The sequence below is a fragment of the Monodelphis domestica genome, chromosome 2 (genome assembly GCF_027887165.1).
Source record: "Monodelphis domestica isolate mMonDom1 chromosome 2, mMonDom1.pri, whole genome shotgun sequence".
Taxonomy (NCBI): Eukaryota; Metazoa; Chordata; class Mammalia; order Didelphimorphia; family Didelphidae; genus Monodelphis; species Monodelphis domestica.
This window is the reverse complement of record NC_077228.1, coordinates 145,744,591-145,762,389: the sequence shown is the minus strand read 5'-3', so window position 1 is coordinate 145,762,389 and position 17,799 is coordinate 145,744,591. Positions and strand designations below refer to the sequence as shown.

Below are 17,799 nucleotides of genomic sequence, written 5' to 3'. Positions count from 1 at the left end.
TTTCTTTCCCACAACACCACAATTTCTTAATCTTAACTTTTTTTAAGAAATCAAAATATGTGCTGATGGAGTTGTGAATTAATCCAACCATTCTGGAGGGTAGTTTGGAACTATGCCCAAAGGGCACTAAAAGAATGTCTGCCCTTTGATCCAGCCATAGCACTGCTGGGTTTGTACCCCAAAGAGATAATAAGGAAAAAGACATGTACAAAAATATTCATAGCTGTGCTCTTTGTGGTGGCAAAAAATTGGAAAATATGGGGATGCCCTTCAATTGGGGAATGGCTAAACAAATTGTGTTATCTGTTTGTGATGGAATACTATTGTACTCAAAGGAATAATAAAGTGGAGGAATTCCAAGGGAACTGAAACAACCTCCAGGAACTGACGCAGAGTGAGAGGAGCAGAACCAGGAAAACATTGTACACAGAGACTGATACACTATGGTACAATCGAATGTAATGAACTTCTCCATTAGTGGCAATGCAGTGATCCTGAACAACTTTTCTCTAAGAGAAAAACCACTATCTACATTCAGAAGAAAAACTGTGGGAGTAGAAACACAGAAGAAAAACAACTGCTTGATTATATGGGTCCAGGGGACATGGCTGGGGATGTAGACTCTAAATGAACATCCTAGTGCAAACAACAACATGGAAATAGGTTCTGATCAAGGACACAAGTAATACCCAATGAAATTGCACATCAGCTGCGGGAAGGGTGGGTGGAGGGGAGTGAGGGAAATAAAGTGAGTATTGTAACCAAAAATAATAATAAAAATAAAATAAAAGTTAAGAGTTAAAAAAAGAAATCAAAATATGATGCACTGAAATGATTTTCTAATTTTAAGGAAAATTTACTATATTGTGTGTATGTTGATTATCAGAAGTTTTAGGAGTATTCATTTACCTTTAGAAATCCTGGTGCATTTATTTGCCTTTCTAATTCATATTGTGTCTATCTTTGAGGCTTGAGAAATTTGAGGTGATTACAATAATAGCTAACATTTTACATAGAATTTTAATATTTGAGCAGCAGTTTACATGTTATATCATTTGATCCTCACTACAAGCCTATAAGGCAAATCATATTATTAATCCTGTTTTGCAGATGAAGAATCTGAGGCTGACAAATTAAAAAAAAAAAACCCTAAACACATGGGGTTGAAAAATGACTGTTGTCATAAATTGCAATTGCCTAAATACTTAATTAAGGAGGATAGCATATGAAAACTTAATGAAGATTGAGAACCCCAATGATGATCCCCCATTGGAAGAAAATTAAGCCACTGTTTAAACTTTAGTATGTTAAACCTCATCTGAAAGTTCCTCAGTAACTTAGAATGACTAATCATGAATGAAATTGAAACTAAGAAAATATCCTTTTAGAAAAACCACTATAATATGGTTCTGTGTTGAAAGGATGTATACTACACATCTTTATGGGAAGTCAATTTTTATACATATCTAAAACTTTTGAGCTCTGGTTAGTTTGAGTAAGTAAGGAATTTCCTCAGTTCCTGAATTAGAATGATTCTGGATGGGGAAATTATAGAGTTAAACACTATTCTGTTAGTTTAAGAGACACTACTGCCTGACAAGAAGCCAACTTATCCTGACGTTTGAACTGCTGGTTAAAGCTTCAAGGTTCTCAGTAATATAAAGCCTGAGGAAAGAAATGAGTAGGAAAATAGTCTCCCTATTGAATTAAAGAGAAATTGAAGAAGAGTCACTGAAAAATACTTCTGTGATTATGGAGTCAACTCACAACAAAAAGAAAAAAATAGTTATCATTGGTGGTGGATTGGTAAGATTTTAAGTCTATTCAAATCTGTTGCTTTTAATGCTGTTTTATTATTGTAGCAATTATTATTACACACATAGAAACCAAAATTTTACTTTTGAGATTATTTTATTTTTCTGCATTTAAGTGGACTAATTTTGATTTTGACCTACTAGTAAATGATACATTATCATATAATACTTTAATTTAAATATAATCTTTCCTCCCCTCTCTCTTCTTTGCCATTTTGGCTTAGAATTTCCTTAAGACTTAAAGCTGTGTTTCCTTTTGCTATTGACGGTTTTTACTATAGCATATCTAGTTTTTGCCTTAAATTTTATTTTCCAAATGGATTTAGGATCTCTGTATGTGTGGTATACAAACCATTCCATTTAAAACTAAAAATAACTAAAAAACATAATTATGTCTATGCACAGCCTCAGTTGGTCTATTGAGCAACCTTAATCAACTAATAAACCACAACAATTTACATTTTTTTAAAATAAAAGTTGATGATTGCTAAGCAAAACAGATGGGCATATTCATTTATAACATTTACTTTTTCTGTGGAAGGACATGGACTATATCTCCTAAATTAATAAACTAACTCATTCGATTCAAAATACTCAGCGGGAGCCAAACAGGGAGGGGGGGAAAAACTTTTAAAGTGTCTTTTTTGATCATTGTTATTCATTTTTTCCATTTTAAATAAGTCATTGTGGAACAAGTTCATTCAATTAACAAGTACACTAGAACTTCTTGTTCTCATATTAGTTTGAGTTCCTATCACAGTGCCTTGCTCATAGTAGTTACTTATTACATGTTTTTTTCTTTTTAATGAATCAGATAGTACTATAGGAAAACTTGATCTCCTTTAACCTCTCCTCTGGGACTTCACATAACACCTTGTTTTTCATGTCTCATATACTTATCATGTTAGAGGATTTTAGGATTATAGTTACCAGCGTTTGTGTCTTATATTCCTACTAGATTGTGATAATTGTGTTTTATTTAAATTTTGTATTTATTACTACCCTCCCATCTCCTTTATTTATTTTTGTTGTTCAGTAGTGTCCAACACTTTGTCAGTCTACTCTGGGGTATTCTTTCCAAAGATACTGGAGTGTTTTGCCATTTCCTTCTCCAGTGAATTAAGGCAAAGAGAGGATCAAATATAAAAATCCTCTGCTTAACCAAGTCCCTTTTCCCTTTCCAGTCCAGCTATACCTTACACTACCCTCTCTCCACCTTCCACTCTGTACTCTATAGTCCAGTAATGTCATTCTCCTGGCTGTTCTCCATATATTGATAAACCATCTCCTGACTCTGGACATTTTCACTTATTGTGCCTCATCCCTGGAACTCTCTCCTTCCTCATTTCCAACACCTAGCTTCCCTGGCTTCCTTCAAGTCTCAGCTAAAGTTCCACTTCTACAAGAAGCCTTTCCCCAGCCCCCCTTAATGCTAGGGTTTCCCTGATTATCTCCAATTTATCCTGTTTGTATGTAGTTTGCATGTTTTGCATTAGAATCTATCAGACTTCCATTAATCTTGTAAGTACCTTGAGAGCAGGGACTGTCTTCTACCTTTCTTTGTATTTCCAGTGCTTATCTCAGTGCCTGGCACATAGTGGGTGCTTACTCAATGTCAGCTGACTGGCTGGAAGTTCAGAGGAATGAAAGATCACTCCTGTTTCAAAGAAAATAGGGAAGACTTCATGGAAGTGGTAGCATGTAGGAGGGATCTAGAGGAATGGATGGTGTAATTTACTCTGATGATCATAAAGAATTAAAAAGAAATTAATATTGCTTTACAAAAACAAAATCTGTCAAAACAGAATTAGACTTCAGAGCTTAGGCATTTCTCTTTTGATTTAGATTTGGAAGATAGCCTTTTGAGGTCAAATAACTCTCCTAGTAAGAGTAAAATCCTCAGTGGCAGTTCCACAGTTTCCCATGAAACTAGTACTTTGTTGATCCCCTTGGATGGTATCCTGTGTTTTATCTTTTCAGGTTAAGCAAGAAGAAAAAAGTAATTGACTATATATGGAGGAGTTCTTAACCTAGGGCCTTAACCCCAGCAACTAACTTGGGCCCTTAACTGAGGTCAAATGTTAGTGAGTCCATAAATTCAGATGAGAAGAATAATTATATCTTTATTTTCATTAGCATCTAACATAAATTTATATTCCCTTCAATGATGAATGTAGGCAAAAACTACAGTACTATTTACCACCACCATATTAACAAAGGTATATGACACACACACACAAAAAGTTTAAAATGTCTGGTCTAGAAATTCAGCCCAATGATTTTTACCTAGGAATTTGCCCTGACTACTTGTTTTTTAAAATTGATAATTACATGTCTGAAAAAGTAGGAGAATTGAGAGAATCCTATCCTTTAGGCATACTGAAATTCTGTGTATATGTGTGCAGATGTACGTGTTGTTTTCCATTGCAACAAAAAAATTCTGTTACCACAAATGATTATTGTCAGTGTAAGGACTGCTGAAAAGATCGATATATGATCCAGAGTACAAAGGTTGACCTTTGAATCCCAGCTGAAGCTTTTCTGTACAGACCATATTTTGGTGACTCTGTCTCTTGTATATCTGCAGGAAACCCAAACTCTTTGCTCAAAGAGATCTTAGCCTTTCCTTATCAGATTGACTAATCTACTTCAACTTTGCCTTTTAGGAGTCTGTAATTGAATCTTATATTAGAACAAAGTCATATTTTTGTGAATCTTGAAAGCATATTTTTTCTTTCCTTACTATTTAGCTATTAGCTATATTCACTTTACCATCCTTCAGTTGCATGAGTATCTTTCATTTCTCCAATCTCATTTAACTCAGCATAATTGTTTCAAAGTATAACAAAGAGTTTTGAAAAGGGTCCCCTTGAAGCATGAACTCTCTCAAGTCAGTTCTTTCACCTCTAGACAGATCTAACTGCTAGGAAGTATATCTCCCAACATCAAGTCCAAATTGCCAATACATAACTCTTACTCATTGGTTTCAGCTTAGTTTTCTGACACCAAACAAAAAAAATCTAATCCCTCTTCCATTTGAGAGGCCCTCAAATATGTTTACCACTCCCACACATCACTGTATCTGTGAAATCCACTACTTAATTCCAAGCAAAATGTTTGGAGATAGCATTTCCAAGATCCCACACACAAATCTAATAACCAAAACCATTATGAAATTCTATGGTGGTGTCCACATTGATTGAAAGAGACTTAAAAAAAGTAAAATTAAAGTTGAGTCTGACTTCTCTAACAAGAATTCTAAAAGAAACGCTAACATCTTTAACTCAAATCCTACCTGCATAGGAAAAAAAATTTCAGAATTCTCTATGGAATGACAAATAATTCAAAAATTTTACTAGAAATGTAAGAAGCTACAAGTGAGAATAGAGCTTATAATGAACATATTTTCCAAAGCAAAGACTGTAACCTATGGTTTGACAAAATTTGTCCCCATTCCCATCCTGATTTATGACTCTTAAATCAGGAAAATTGCATAAGCTTTGCATAGTTAACACTAATTACTTCATGCTAACATTATGGTGTTAGTAAACTTTAAAACTAGATGTATCCAGGCTATTCATTATTACTACCTGCTGTTCATGCTATTTCTCCCACACAATTAGCACACAACCTATGTGGACAGCTATTGATATAGATGATAAAAGTAAGCACACAGTTTGTAGGTAAAGAGATATATTGAAGAAACACACAGATGAATGAATGAATGAATGAATGAATGAATGAATGAATGAATGAATGAAGAATGAAAAAACCATTATTAAGCTCTTACTAATATGCCAAACAGGGTACTGACCACTGGGGATTCATATGCAAAAATGAGACAGTCCACACCCTCCAGAAGCTAACATTCTAACAGGAAGAGACAATCCAAGGAAGGGAATGGGTGCTCAGTAAAGATTTTTTGGTCTTGGGACCCTGAGGTGATGAATGAATGAATGAATGAATGAATGAATGAATGAATGAATGAATGAATGAAGCATTTAGTAAATTGACTGTAGAACAACAGGAGATTCTATTGGCATGCCCTTTTCAGAGATAGCATTGATTTAAGGACAATTCTTGGGTCAAGAGGTGGAAAGGTGTGGGAGTTAGGGGAGATGGGAGGCTTCTCTGTGTGACAGGTATGAATACACTCAGGGTGGGAAATGACTGGAGGGAGGATGAGGATACATGCCCCCAGGATTTCAGAGATGGGGACCTGGCCTCTCTGAGACTTGGTCTCTGGAGGTTCACTTTGGAGGTTTTAGCAACAGCTGCAGGACAGAAAACAGATGGGATAAATTGAAGACCTATATGTTCCAAGGAGGTCAGAACTGAGTGGACTGGTTGCTCTGAGGTCTGAATGGTCTCTAGAGGTCTCCTCTGGAGGTTAAGCAGCTGCTGCTGCAGTAGAACTGTGTCCTTCATTATGAGTGTTCTCAAGTTTGTGCAACCTATGTGTATTTTACTTCTTCCAGGAGGTGCTGATAATGACAGTGTGTGTGGGTGGGGGTGATAGTAGTGATAAGTAACATTTCTATGTGGTTGTTCTTTAAGTTGTTCATAAAGTGCTTTACATATAGGTTATCTTGTTTGTTCCTCACACCAGGCCTGGAGAGGAAAAGTACCACAAGTTGGGGGTTTTTTAATACTCATTGTACAGATGAGAAAAATCAGACTCTGAGAAGTTGGGTGACTTGCTAATGGTAACACTGTAAGCTTTTGAAGTGGAGACAGTATTAACCTAACCATTTCTTACCTTCCCCACCTCCCTGTTTCCCCTTTCAAGAAGACAGCTGTGCTTTAAGCAGACGTTTTGTGGGTTAATCACATACTGTATTTTTTCCCATAACAACTATTTCATAAACTAAATTGAATGCTAATTTTTTAGAAAGTGTTAAGGGGAAATAATATAATCTTTATACTTCTTATATTATTTTCCCCAGGCTTTCTTCCTGTCTACCATCCCTACTATTGGCCATCAGTTGAGAAAGGGGCTCTTACTAAGAGCCACCACAAAGATGGTAGCATATGGCCTCCTAAGCAAACTCTAGTATAGACTTCAGACCTTTCAAGATCTCATAAGACCCTACACCAAAAGAAAGAAGATGATATAAAATCAGAGAAAGAACATTTGTGAAAAGTGGAAAGCTACTATATAAAATTAAAATAAAAAAATTTCACCAAATAATATATTTTCCCCAAATAAAATTTTCTTTACTTTAATTTGACTAATATTCTCACATATGAAACAATAATGAGGTAGCAAAGAAAAGAGGACAAGACAGAAAGAGAAAAAAGGAAGACAAGTTTACTATATATATTAACTATTCCACAAGGCAATATAAAGTGACTTTTTTTGTTGTTGTTAAATGCAGGCTGATTCACATAAAATCGTGATGTCCAAAGTAAGTCAATATTTAGGGCACGTGCTATCATTTGCAAGGAAGGGACAACAAGATAAACTAGAGTTCAAACACAATCTCAGGTACAGTGACCCAGATAACCTTTGAGGTCCCTTTCTACTCCATGATTCCCAGATGTCATAAACAAAGAAGGATTGTTACAGAAAGATCCAGAAGTGAGCCTGCTGGTCTCAGGTCAGTAAAGGTGCCCAGGGTCAGAGACCCAAAGAATTTCCAAAGTGGTACAGGAGACGAACAATGAGTTTACACCATCAACTTGACAGTATTTGTTCACTGCCACATTTCAGATTTTGCCAAGGTCTTCCTCCATCTCCATCTGTCTACATCCTATGATCTCTGAATTCATTACATGGGTAGGCTTCTTCAGCATATAAAATATGAGTCTAAAACCTCCACTATATAGTAAGACCTATTAATTTTTACTTCTTCACAAGTCCTTCTGAACTGTGATACCTATGTAGAGGACCCCTAGGGTAAGTACTATATTACATGACCTATTGGAGAATATGTTTCATTATGTTTCTATTAATATAGTAAAAGATCAAATTAAGTTTTCCAACTAACTTGTTTAGAACTTGGGCTGACTATGTCACTACCCTGCCTTGGCTAAGGCATCTAGGTGGTTCAGTGGATGGAATCCTGAGCCTGAAGTCAAGAAGACCTGAATTCGAATCCTACTTCAGACACTTAATAGCTGTGTGGCTCTGATCAAGTCACTTTAACTCAGTTTTCTCATAGGGAAAATATAATAATGTAAGTATAATAACATATATGATATGATATGATACAACAATATAATATGATGATATATATTATATGATGTGATGTGTGATTATATAATATATGTATGATATGATATTTATAATATATGTATAACATAATATAAATAATAATATAAAATGGGGATAATAACAGTACCCACCTCACAGGATGTTGTGAGGCTAAATGAGACAATATTTATAAAGCACTTAGCACAGTGTTTAGCACATAGTAGGAATATATAAATGCTTATTCCCTCCTCTCCCTGCTCAAAAAATGTTTAGTGGCTTCTAATGTTCCTTCAGTGTTTCTCAGCTTGACATTCAAGGATCTCCATGCTTTGGTTCCTACACAGCCTTACAGCTTTATTTAATACTAAACCTGAATAGAAGACAGGCCCTGGAGTCAGAAAGATAAAAGTTAAAATCCTGGTTCAGGTCCTTACTAGCTGTGTGACCTTGGGCAAATCATTTAACCTCTGACTCAATTTCTTATTAGTAAAATGAAGATAATAATACCACTTACCTCATAGGGTTGTAAGAATCAAACAAGATAACATACGTAAAGTTCTTTGCAAACTTTAAAGTATTATATAAAATTTTTAAATAAATTTATATAAATTCTAAATACATATTTATAAATATAATATATACATTTAAAATTATAAATTATTTCCAGAGTGTTATATTTCAGTCAAACTGGACTATTACTTGGTCCCTAATCCCATCTCAATCCCTCTATTCTCTATCTCCATGCATCCACATAGGTAAATCTCTCATCCTGGAAGACACTCTTTCCTATCATCTGGCTCTCAACCTCCTTGTCTTCCTAAGCCTCCTCTGTTCCATCCCTTTCCCTGCTGCTCTGGCCCCACACTATTAATGCTCTTATCCCTCCTCAAATCATTCCATCACCCCAGTCCCCTTCTGCCCTGTGTTTTGCACATTTTGGGGGACTCTATTCCTGAACCTGTGATAGGTGGAGTTAGCTCTTGGTGAGGGGAATCCCTTTACCTATCACAGCACACTAGTTACTGCTCAGAATTAATAGGCTGAGAGAATTGCCTGGTGCATTAAGGGATTAAATGACTTCTCCACAGCCATATGGCCTGTGATTATCAGAGCTGGGACTTTAGCCTAAGTCATCTTGACTCCAAGATCAGCCCTGTGTCCTCTGTGCCACACAGACTCCAAGACTATGTGCTTTATCTATATCTATATCTATATCTATATTATGCACTTAATCAATGTTTGCTCAGTTTATTGAATTGAAATCCTCTTAAAAACCTCCTTCTTTTTTGTATGATCTACTCTCTCCATTCTATTCATGGGCAGGTTTTTAACCTAAGTGCAAGACTTTTTAGTTGTATCTATTAATTTCCTCTTATTAGTTTAGTTATTTTAGCCTTTTTTATACATTTTTGGAATACTAATTCTGTTAGCAAATACACTATCTTTTCATCTATAAATTAATAATGATGTTTTGTTCTTATGCATTCATATGATGAAAATATTAAATTAAGTTTAATTTAACTTAATTTAATGGTTTACAGAATACAGTCAAGAACAGAGTGCAAAACAAACCACTAAAAAAGTCTTTCCAAGCCAACATCAACCATTAGTCTTTGGGTGTGGTCATTTACCCTACTACAAATGGTTTGAATCCATATTGTTACAGACTGTGCATGTTTTTGAGCAAGCAATTTAACATACCAGGACCTCAGTTTCCTCATCTGTAAAAAAGGAATAATGGACTGGGTGATCTTTAAGGCTCCTTACAATTCTAAATCCAGTGAACTATGTTTTTATCTTGTCTACAATTCTACAAAAATAGACTTCAAAGGCCAAAGGTGTCAAAATCTATGATCCTAAACAATATGATTTAGTCAAATTCTTTTTTGAAATCAAAGATTATTTTTATACAGAGTTTGGATTACATGACTACTGAGACCCCTTCAGTCTCCTAGATTTAGTGATTCTACTTTTGTTTATTAACTTCTTTGAGCCATTTATGTTGTGTGCACTTTTTTGTGAGGTAAAATAAAGGTCCTCCTAAGAAGGACATTGGTTGATCTAGGGAGTGTCCAGAGGTAGGTAAATAGAATGATGAAGGACCATAACTCCAGGTCATATGAGGAACAGTTGAAGAAACTGAATATTTAACCTGGAGAACAGAAGGCTCAAAGGAAAAATAATATCAGTTTTCAAGTATTTGAAGGGGGTTAAACTTATTTGACTCCAGAGTGCAGAAACAGGAACAAAGGACAGAAGCCACAGTTAGATGAATTTAGGTTGTTTTGTCAGGGAAAAAAAAATCTACCAATAGCTATGATCTATACAAAAATGGAGAGGTTGCCTTAAGATATGGGAGTTTCCTTGTCATTGCAGGTCTTCAAACAGAGGCAGGAAATCCCTTTTGAGTATTTACTGGATTCAATCAATAATGAGGTTCCTTCCAACTCTCAAATTATGTATCTTTTCTATAGAATTTCCTCATTTTGGAGGCTTTTTACTTGTTAAAAAGGAAAATAGATTTGTTAGCTGCCAGGGACATCTATGGAGTTGCAATAGGGGACAGTTTAGAACTGTCGGGGGACAGCTTAGAGCTGTCGGAGAACAGCTATGGAGTCACAAGAAAGAAAGACTGGAACATTATCAAAGAGGGATAATGAAAACGTTTATTGTAAGCAGCACATCAGATTTAAAGCTCTTCTCGAGAGACACAATCTATCCTCCCCAATCCTCCCCAGAATGTGAACAGGGGAGTTAACCCATTCCCAAGAGATCTTGGAACTGTTCATGCAGCCTTGAACTGAGATTACTATGTTTTGGCATATTCAGCAGGAATGGTATGTCACAAACACCTGGGAAGAGGAACTCTATTCCATGAAGGCATGGATGGTTCACTGCAGTTAGCCTGGCATGAATTCTTCCTAAAGAACCTGGAATACAGAGAGGCGATGTGGTTTAATGCGAGGAGGGAAACAAGCATTTATTAATCACCCACTACATGCCAGTTGCTGTGTTAAGTGCTTTCCAAATGTTATCTTATTTGATACTCACAACAACCCTACAAGGTAGGTATTATGATTGTCCACCTTTTACAGTTAAGAAAATAAGCCAGACAGAGGTTTAGTGACTTGCCCAGGGTCACACAACTCTTAAAGTGTCTGAGGCCAAATTTGAAACCAGGTCTTATTATTATTATTGTACTTCATAGCCACCTGAAGGAAAGAATTCTTGATCTTGAATCAGGAAAGACATAGGTTTTAATCTTTTCAAGGCACATTTCTCATCAATAATATATAGATAATAATAATTTTTGTGATTCTCTTAGGGTTGTTGTGAGTAAAATGTTTTATAAACCTTTTAAATGTTATGTGAATGTGAGCTATTATTACTGACCTGTAGTAACCACCACTTCCCTTTCTAAGTGCTCAAAAACTATGACTTTATGACGATAATCTCTTAGAATTTTTCCAGGAATCAGCATCAGCATTTAGTTAATTGACTTGCTGTTGGTATAGTTTACTTCCTTCCTCTTTTTGAAAATGTTTGCTTCCATTCCTATGGCAAACCTCTTACTCTCCACTGTTCCTCAAATATCAAGATAGTGGTTTAGTGTTCAGCCCTGTAAGTTCTTACATCACTCTACTCCCCATAGCTTACTCTCTCGTCAGCTTCCATTCCCTACCACCTTTACACAGACAATTTCTGGATCTATATATCCAGCTCTTTCCTCAGAGCTCCAATTCTTCATTATCATATTGGCTACTGAACATTTCAAATTGATTGTCCTAAGCATCTCAACATATCCAGAACTGAACTCATTATCTTACCGCTTCCACCACTCAATAAATTTTCACCTCTTCCAGTCTTCCTTATTTCTGTGAAAGCATGTTCCCTACTCCCACCCCTCCAAAGAAAGGGAAATGGAGAAGAATAAGAGGTCCATTGAATCAAATAAATTATTCAAAGAAAACACCAAGTTATATTAGCTCATTATAGGAAAGGGCAGCATGATGCAGATGGGGGGAAAAATCTCAAAACAAACACTGGAGGAGATCTTAGAAAACCTTAATTTCTTTTTTTTTTTAAACTTAATTTCAATTGCAGCTCTGACCTCCCTGGGCTCCTTCCGAACTTGTAATAGGAGAATAATCATTACAATCTGTACATCACAGGATTGCTAAGAAGAAAATTTTTGTAAATGATAAAACATAATGTGTGATCTAATATTATGATAGTTTAGTAGGCAAAAAAATCCTTAGAAGAGGGCAAGAGAAAGGCTACACATACAATAAGCTGAGCTACTCATTTGTATAAGAAGCTCACAAGTCATGTAGCTATGTCTAGAGAAGTACTTACATATTAAAACTGAAATTTACAAAACCCAAAATTAGTGAGTGATTGTTTGCTTTTGAAAAAATACCACATTCTTCCTTTGAAATATTATCCATTTTGTCCATTTCAGATTATTTTTCTCAAAAATATTTATAGTAGCTCTTTTTGTGGTGGCAAATAATTGAAAATTTAAGGGAATACCCATCAATTAGGGAATGGTTGAACAAGTCGTGATATATGATTATAACTGAATGCTACTGTCCTATAAGAAATAATGTGAAGGATCATTTCAGAAAAACCTAGAAAGATATGAACTGATACAGAATGAAGTGAACAGAACCAGGAGAATATTGTACACAGTAACACCAATATTGGAGAATATTGTACACAGTAACACCAATATTACATGATAAACATTTGTGAATGACTTAGCTATATTGGCAATATATAGATCTGAGAAAATCTTTAAGAAGTCATGATGAAAAATGCCATTTGCCTTCACAGAAAGAACTGAAAGAGTCTGAATGGAGACTAAGACATACTATCTTTTATTTTATTTCTTCCCTTTTCTTTTGTTTGAGTTCTCTTTTACAAAATGATTAATATGGAAAACCATTTTACATTATTACACATGTAAAATCTATATCAGATTGCATTCTGTCTCAGTGAGGGGTGAGGGGAGGAGGAAAAGTGAAAATCTGGCTCAACTTTTTTACAAAGAAGGTTAAAATTGTTTTTTCACTGAATTGAGAAAAAATATTTTAAAAGAAAAATGAAATTATTTTCTTTATAAGAATCAAAATTACAACCAATTTTTAGAATACATCTATTAGGTCAAGTAAATTAATAATACTAATCTACTTATATAAAGCTTTAGTGTTTATAAAATTTTTTGTTTATAACAACTTTGTGTGATAGTACATACATTATTATCTCCATTTAATTGAGGAATAAATTAAGGTCCAGAGAGGATCAACGAGTTGCTCAGGGTCACATAGCAAGTCATCATGAGAGCTACTATTTCAATCCTGTACTCCCAATTTCTAGGTCTCATATCCTGTACTCATTGCACTATATCTTGCAGGTATTACAGTACAACCATAGTGGCTTAAATTAGAGGTATCAGACACAAGGTGGGCTAGCAGCATTCTCAAAGACAAACCTAAACCAGATTAAAATATAATTGGAGAAATGCTTAACAAAAGAAGTAAAAATAAAGTAAAGCACAGGTGATGTAGGTTTGTGGTTTTTCTAAGTCAATATGTGGCCTATAGGGATCCATATGTATAGATGAGTGGTTCCATTTGTATTTGAGTTTGACACCACTGGCTTAAATCACTATATTCTACTATTTAGAAACTAGATCTGGTGAGGTTCCTACTATATAGCCAGAAACTTTAAAAAATGAATGTGTCTCTGATGCTTTTGTGTAATTTGAAGAGCCTGGCACTATGCCTCACATATGGAACGCAATAAATATTTTTGAGTGATAATGACATTATTCTGGGTCTCGTGAATATTTTAAAGTTTTCAAAAAGATCGGAGGAGCTCGGGCTATATATATTGGTAGTACTGAATTACAGACATTTCACCAAATCTGGAAACTCTGCCAAATGGACTTTTGTTAAACTGAGGTTGCCAAAAGAGGGAGTTAAGTGAGAGGGTTTTGAGAAAGTAGAGCTTAAACTCTGGTCTGTATGTAAGTTACTGTGCCTTAAGAATGATGACTGGTAAATTAAATGATGGATGCAAGTTGCAAAATTGGCAAAATGAACCAGAGAGGCAACAAACATTTATTAAGTGCTCATTACATGCCAGACACTGTGCTAAGTTCTGCAAATATAAAGAAAGGGGAAAACACAGTCCTAGTTCTCAAAATACTCTCTTTCTAATGGGGAAGAAACATGTAAACAGCTGTGATATATATATGAGGTAAATGGAAGGTAATCTCTGAGAACTAACAGTGGAGGAGTGAGATGAATGGAAAGGAAGGAAGGGGCCAGATTGTGAAGGATTTCAGAAGACAATTGGTGTGATTCATTTAATTCTGGTGACTTTAAAATTCCTTTCATTTCAAAAGCCTTTCATGTCAAAAATAGAAATATGAAAAAAAGAGGTCTCTTTACTTCTAGGTGGGTGCATTAAATGCTTGCTTCCTTGCAAAAAGAGGTTTCGAGGTTGATGTCTATGAAGCCAGGGAAGGTAAGCAAAAAATGACTCTGTGGTTTTGATTCCTTGGCCTTGCCTGTTTTTCTAGACTTCCAGAATGAAAAGAGAATAAAGGAACTATTGGTATGTTTTAAAATTCCATTAGGAATAGTAATATCTTATTTAAAGAAATTATTAGGATTTCAAAAATTTAGTTGTGAATTTTCCAGCTTCTCCAATAACATTTTTAGTTTGCTGTATAGTGTATCTTGTGCCACCAACTACATTTACATAACCTGGAATTTGTTTCTCTTTATATTATAGATATTCGACTTGCGAAATCTGCCCGTGGAAGAAGTATTAATTTGGCCCTTTCTCATAGAGGGCGTCAGGCTCTTAAAGCTGTTGGACTAGAAGACCAGGTTGTTTGTCTTCTATTTCTTCCCCAGGGCTTGTAGAGTATAATCCTCTCTTGAAGTTTTCCTATGTTGTCTCCTCTTGGAGTGGAGGTGATCCTGGATTCATTCTTATTCCCACTCTCTGACAACACGGTATAAGATTTTTGGGGTTCTACTGATTGATGATGATGATGTCGATGACAGACAACTAGCATACAGCTTTTTGAGGTTTACTAAATCCTTTACGTGTGTTATATCTTGAGTACAAGCTTTTCTTAATTCCCCTAATTGTTCATGTATACTTATTTATGTACATGGTGTATGCCCCAGTACAAGATGAGTTTCCTGAGGGCAGTGTCTTTTTAAATTTTATTTATATATCCTGAGAACCTAGCACTATGCCTCACAAAGAACAGTCACTCTTTGATCAACGCTTAGTAAGTGAAGGAACAAATGGATGGACAATCTTTTGGTAATGCACTTCTTCAAACAAAGTGGATTGGTAATCAAACATGCAGTCAATTCTTGGACCCACATTTAGAGTCTCTAGCTTTTTAGGACTTTCTCAAGTTTACATTCCATTGAAATAGCCTTTCAAAAACCTTTACACCACAATGAGCTGTCAGTGTGAGGCAATACCAAGTACCTTCCAGTAATACAAAGACAGAACCATAAAATAACACAATCTCAGAGGTAGAAGGGATCTCAGAAGTGATTTAGTCCAACCTGTACCTGATCAGGAATTCCTCTAAAATAATAATATAAGAGTCTGATAATTCCACTCTTATTATATTTCTTACTATTACAAGATCCTATAACTATAACAAGATAATTTTATGGTGAGGGACAACATAAAGTTGCCTCAGGTTCATATAGTTCCCTACAACCAAAATAACAATTACTCTGAACCCTTAGTTAGGAAAAGAACATTAAGACAGATATTAGAATTGATTTATATTTATATTATCTCTAGTAAACCCCTGGCTTCTTTGAAATTGAGGCAAAATTCAGGTTACTAGAAATGACTAGGTAAAGAAGCAGCAGAACATGCTAATAGATAGGCACTAGGCAGGGAAGTTGGGGAAAGAATAGGCCTTTCTTGGAATTTCCCTTGATCTATGAGAAGCCATATACAATTAATGGCATTCGCTCTAACTTTCTGTTCCCAGGTGCCTGGAAAGCACTGGCCCTTCTCACATTCTCCTTTGTTTCAGTTCAGTCCTGCTTCTTCCCCCTTTCACTTGTTGCTCCTATGTTTCTAGTTTTTTCTGACTCATTTCTTGACTTCCTTTTTCCTTCCTCTTTGCTACCAGATCCTTAAAATCCTCTCCTGAGTCTGAAATACTCTTGTAGAAGCTCCTTTAGTAAAGATCAAGGTCCCCAGGCATTCATTAAGTGAGATACTACTATGCTATATAAATCAGCCAATCCTTTAAATGAATTTCATAAAAGAGAATTGCAAGCTATACATTATAATCTGTTTATTTGATAAATTTTGTTGTTTGAAAATAATTAGTCACTTCTAATTTTAATGTAGGTTGTATCCCAAGGTATTCCCATGAGAGCAAGAATGATTCATTCCCTTTCAGGAAAAAAATCTGCAATTCCTTATGGGACAAAAAATCAAGTAAGTTTTCCCTTGAAATTCCATTTTGCATGATAGTTATGTCTAAAGCCTAGAACTTAATAACTTTGTTTTTTATTCTTCTTACCTTGGTATTACCCAAAATATGACACCTATCTGAACAATAGCATACTAACAATAATGATAATAATCGTTGATAAGAGTGGTTCAAGGATTATAAAGTTTTTTTGTATATATTGTCTCATTTGATACTTATAACAGCCTTATAATTTAGGTACATGTATATTATTATATCTATTTCATAGATAAAAAGGCTAAAGCTCAGAAAGACTGAATAATTTATCCATGGAAATATAGCTAGTTACAGAGCAAGGATGTCAATAAATGCTATTCTTCAAAGTATTCACTGTGGGAGGCTATATGATTATTCCAAAAGCGTTGTCATTGTTCAAAACATTTTTGAAATTGTCTTAAGAATAAGTCTATTTCTGTCTCTCTCTCTCTCTCTCCCTCTCTCTCTCTCTTTCTCTCTCTCTCTTTCACACACACACACACACACACACACACACACAGTCTTGTATTATAGCCAAAACTCGGGTTTTGTACCTCAAATGGCATTTCCCTGTTTAATTATTTACCTTATTCTTAAATGTCCTTCTAAATGATCTTTAGCTCTTTCCAAAGATCAAACCCATTCAAAAAGACCAAAAAGTTCTAATTCCTGAAATTATGTGTTACAGTCTCTCAAGATAATCAATACCAAAAAGAGTAGTTTAAAAAGGTTCTGGGTAATGGCATCATCTTTGTAATAAGTTCACAGCTATTACTTTGAAGGGGCACCACTCATTTTGTCATATAGATTCTGTTAAGCTTGTTTAAAAATCTCTTACATTAGTTTGCCTTAAATATTATAGATATACTAACATGCATATATGTGTGTATATATTTGCATAGATATAGGTATTCATGTATCTATCAGGGATTATTTGCATGAGATAAAAATATTTTTCTGGGCTAGATGAAGGGTTAGGAGTCTTATTCCCTCTCCCTCTGGAATTCTCCCTTTGGAATAAGGGCATCACCGATTGTTTCTAACTATTGACCTTCTCTTTCCACTGAGGGTGACTTCCTCTCTAATTAGCATCCTTAGTTGCATTCTGAAGGAGGGGTGGGGGAACATCTCCCTGAGCATGTACTAAGTAGAAATGTAGTGAAGGCCATGTAGCCCATGATGGCAGGTTGTCCTGTCACCAGACGGGAACTGCTTCTGAATTCACCTTTTGTCTAGGGAAAAATAGGATTCATGACTTTACCTAGCTTTGGGGA

General features: G+C 35.2%; 1 protein-coding gene across 5 annotated transcripts in view; it reads left to right on the top strand.

Annotated features, from left to right (window-relative positions):
* The first annotated feature begins 1,466 nt into the window (after positions 1-1,466).
* Positions 1,467-17,799, top strand: part of KMO (kynurenine 3-monooxygenase) — a 48,471-nt gene continuing 32,138 nt past the window's right edge. Inside the window, exons 1-5 of one of the 5 annotated variants that reach the window (XM_056816075.1) lie at positions 1,478-1,806; positions 10,843-11,075; positions 14,475-14,544; positions 14,815-14,912; positions 16,426-16,515. In XM_056816075.1, the coding sequence (XP_056672053.1) occupies positions 16,447-16,515 (69 nt within the window). In that variant the 5' untranslated portion in view covers positions 1,478-1,806; positions 10,843-11,075; positions 14,475-14,544; positions 14,815-14,912; positions 16,426-16,446. The other 4 variants (XM_056816074.1, XM_007481556.3, XM_056816076.1 and 1 more) reach the window with 4 other exon arrangements.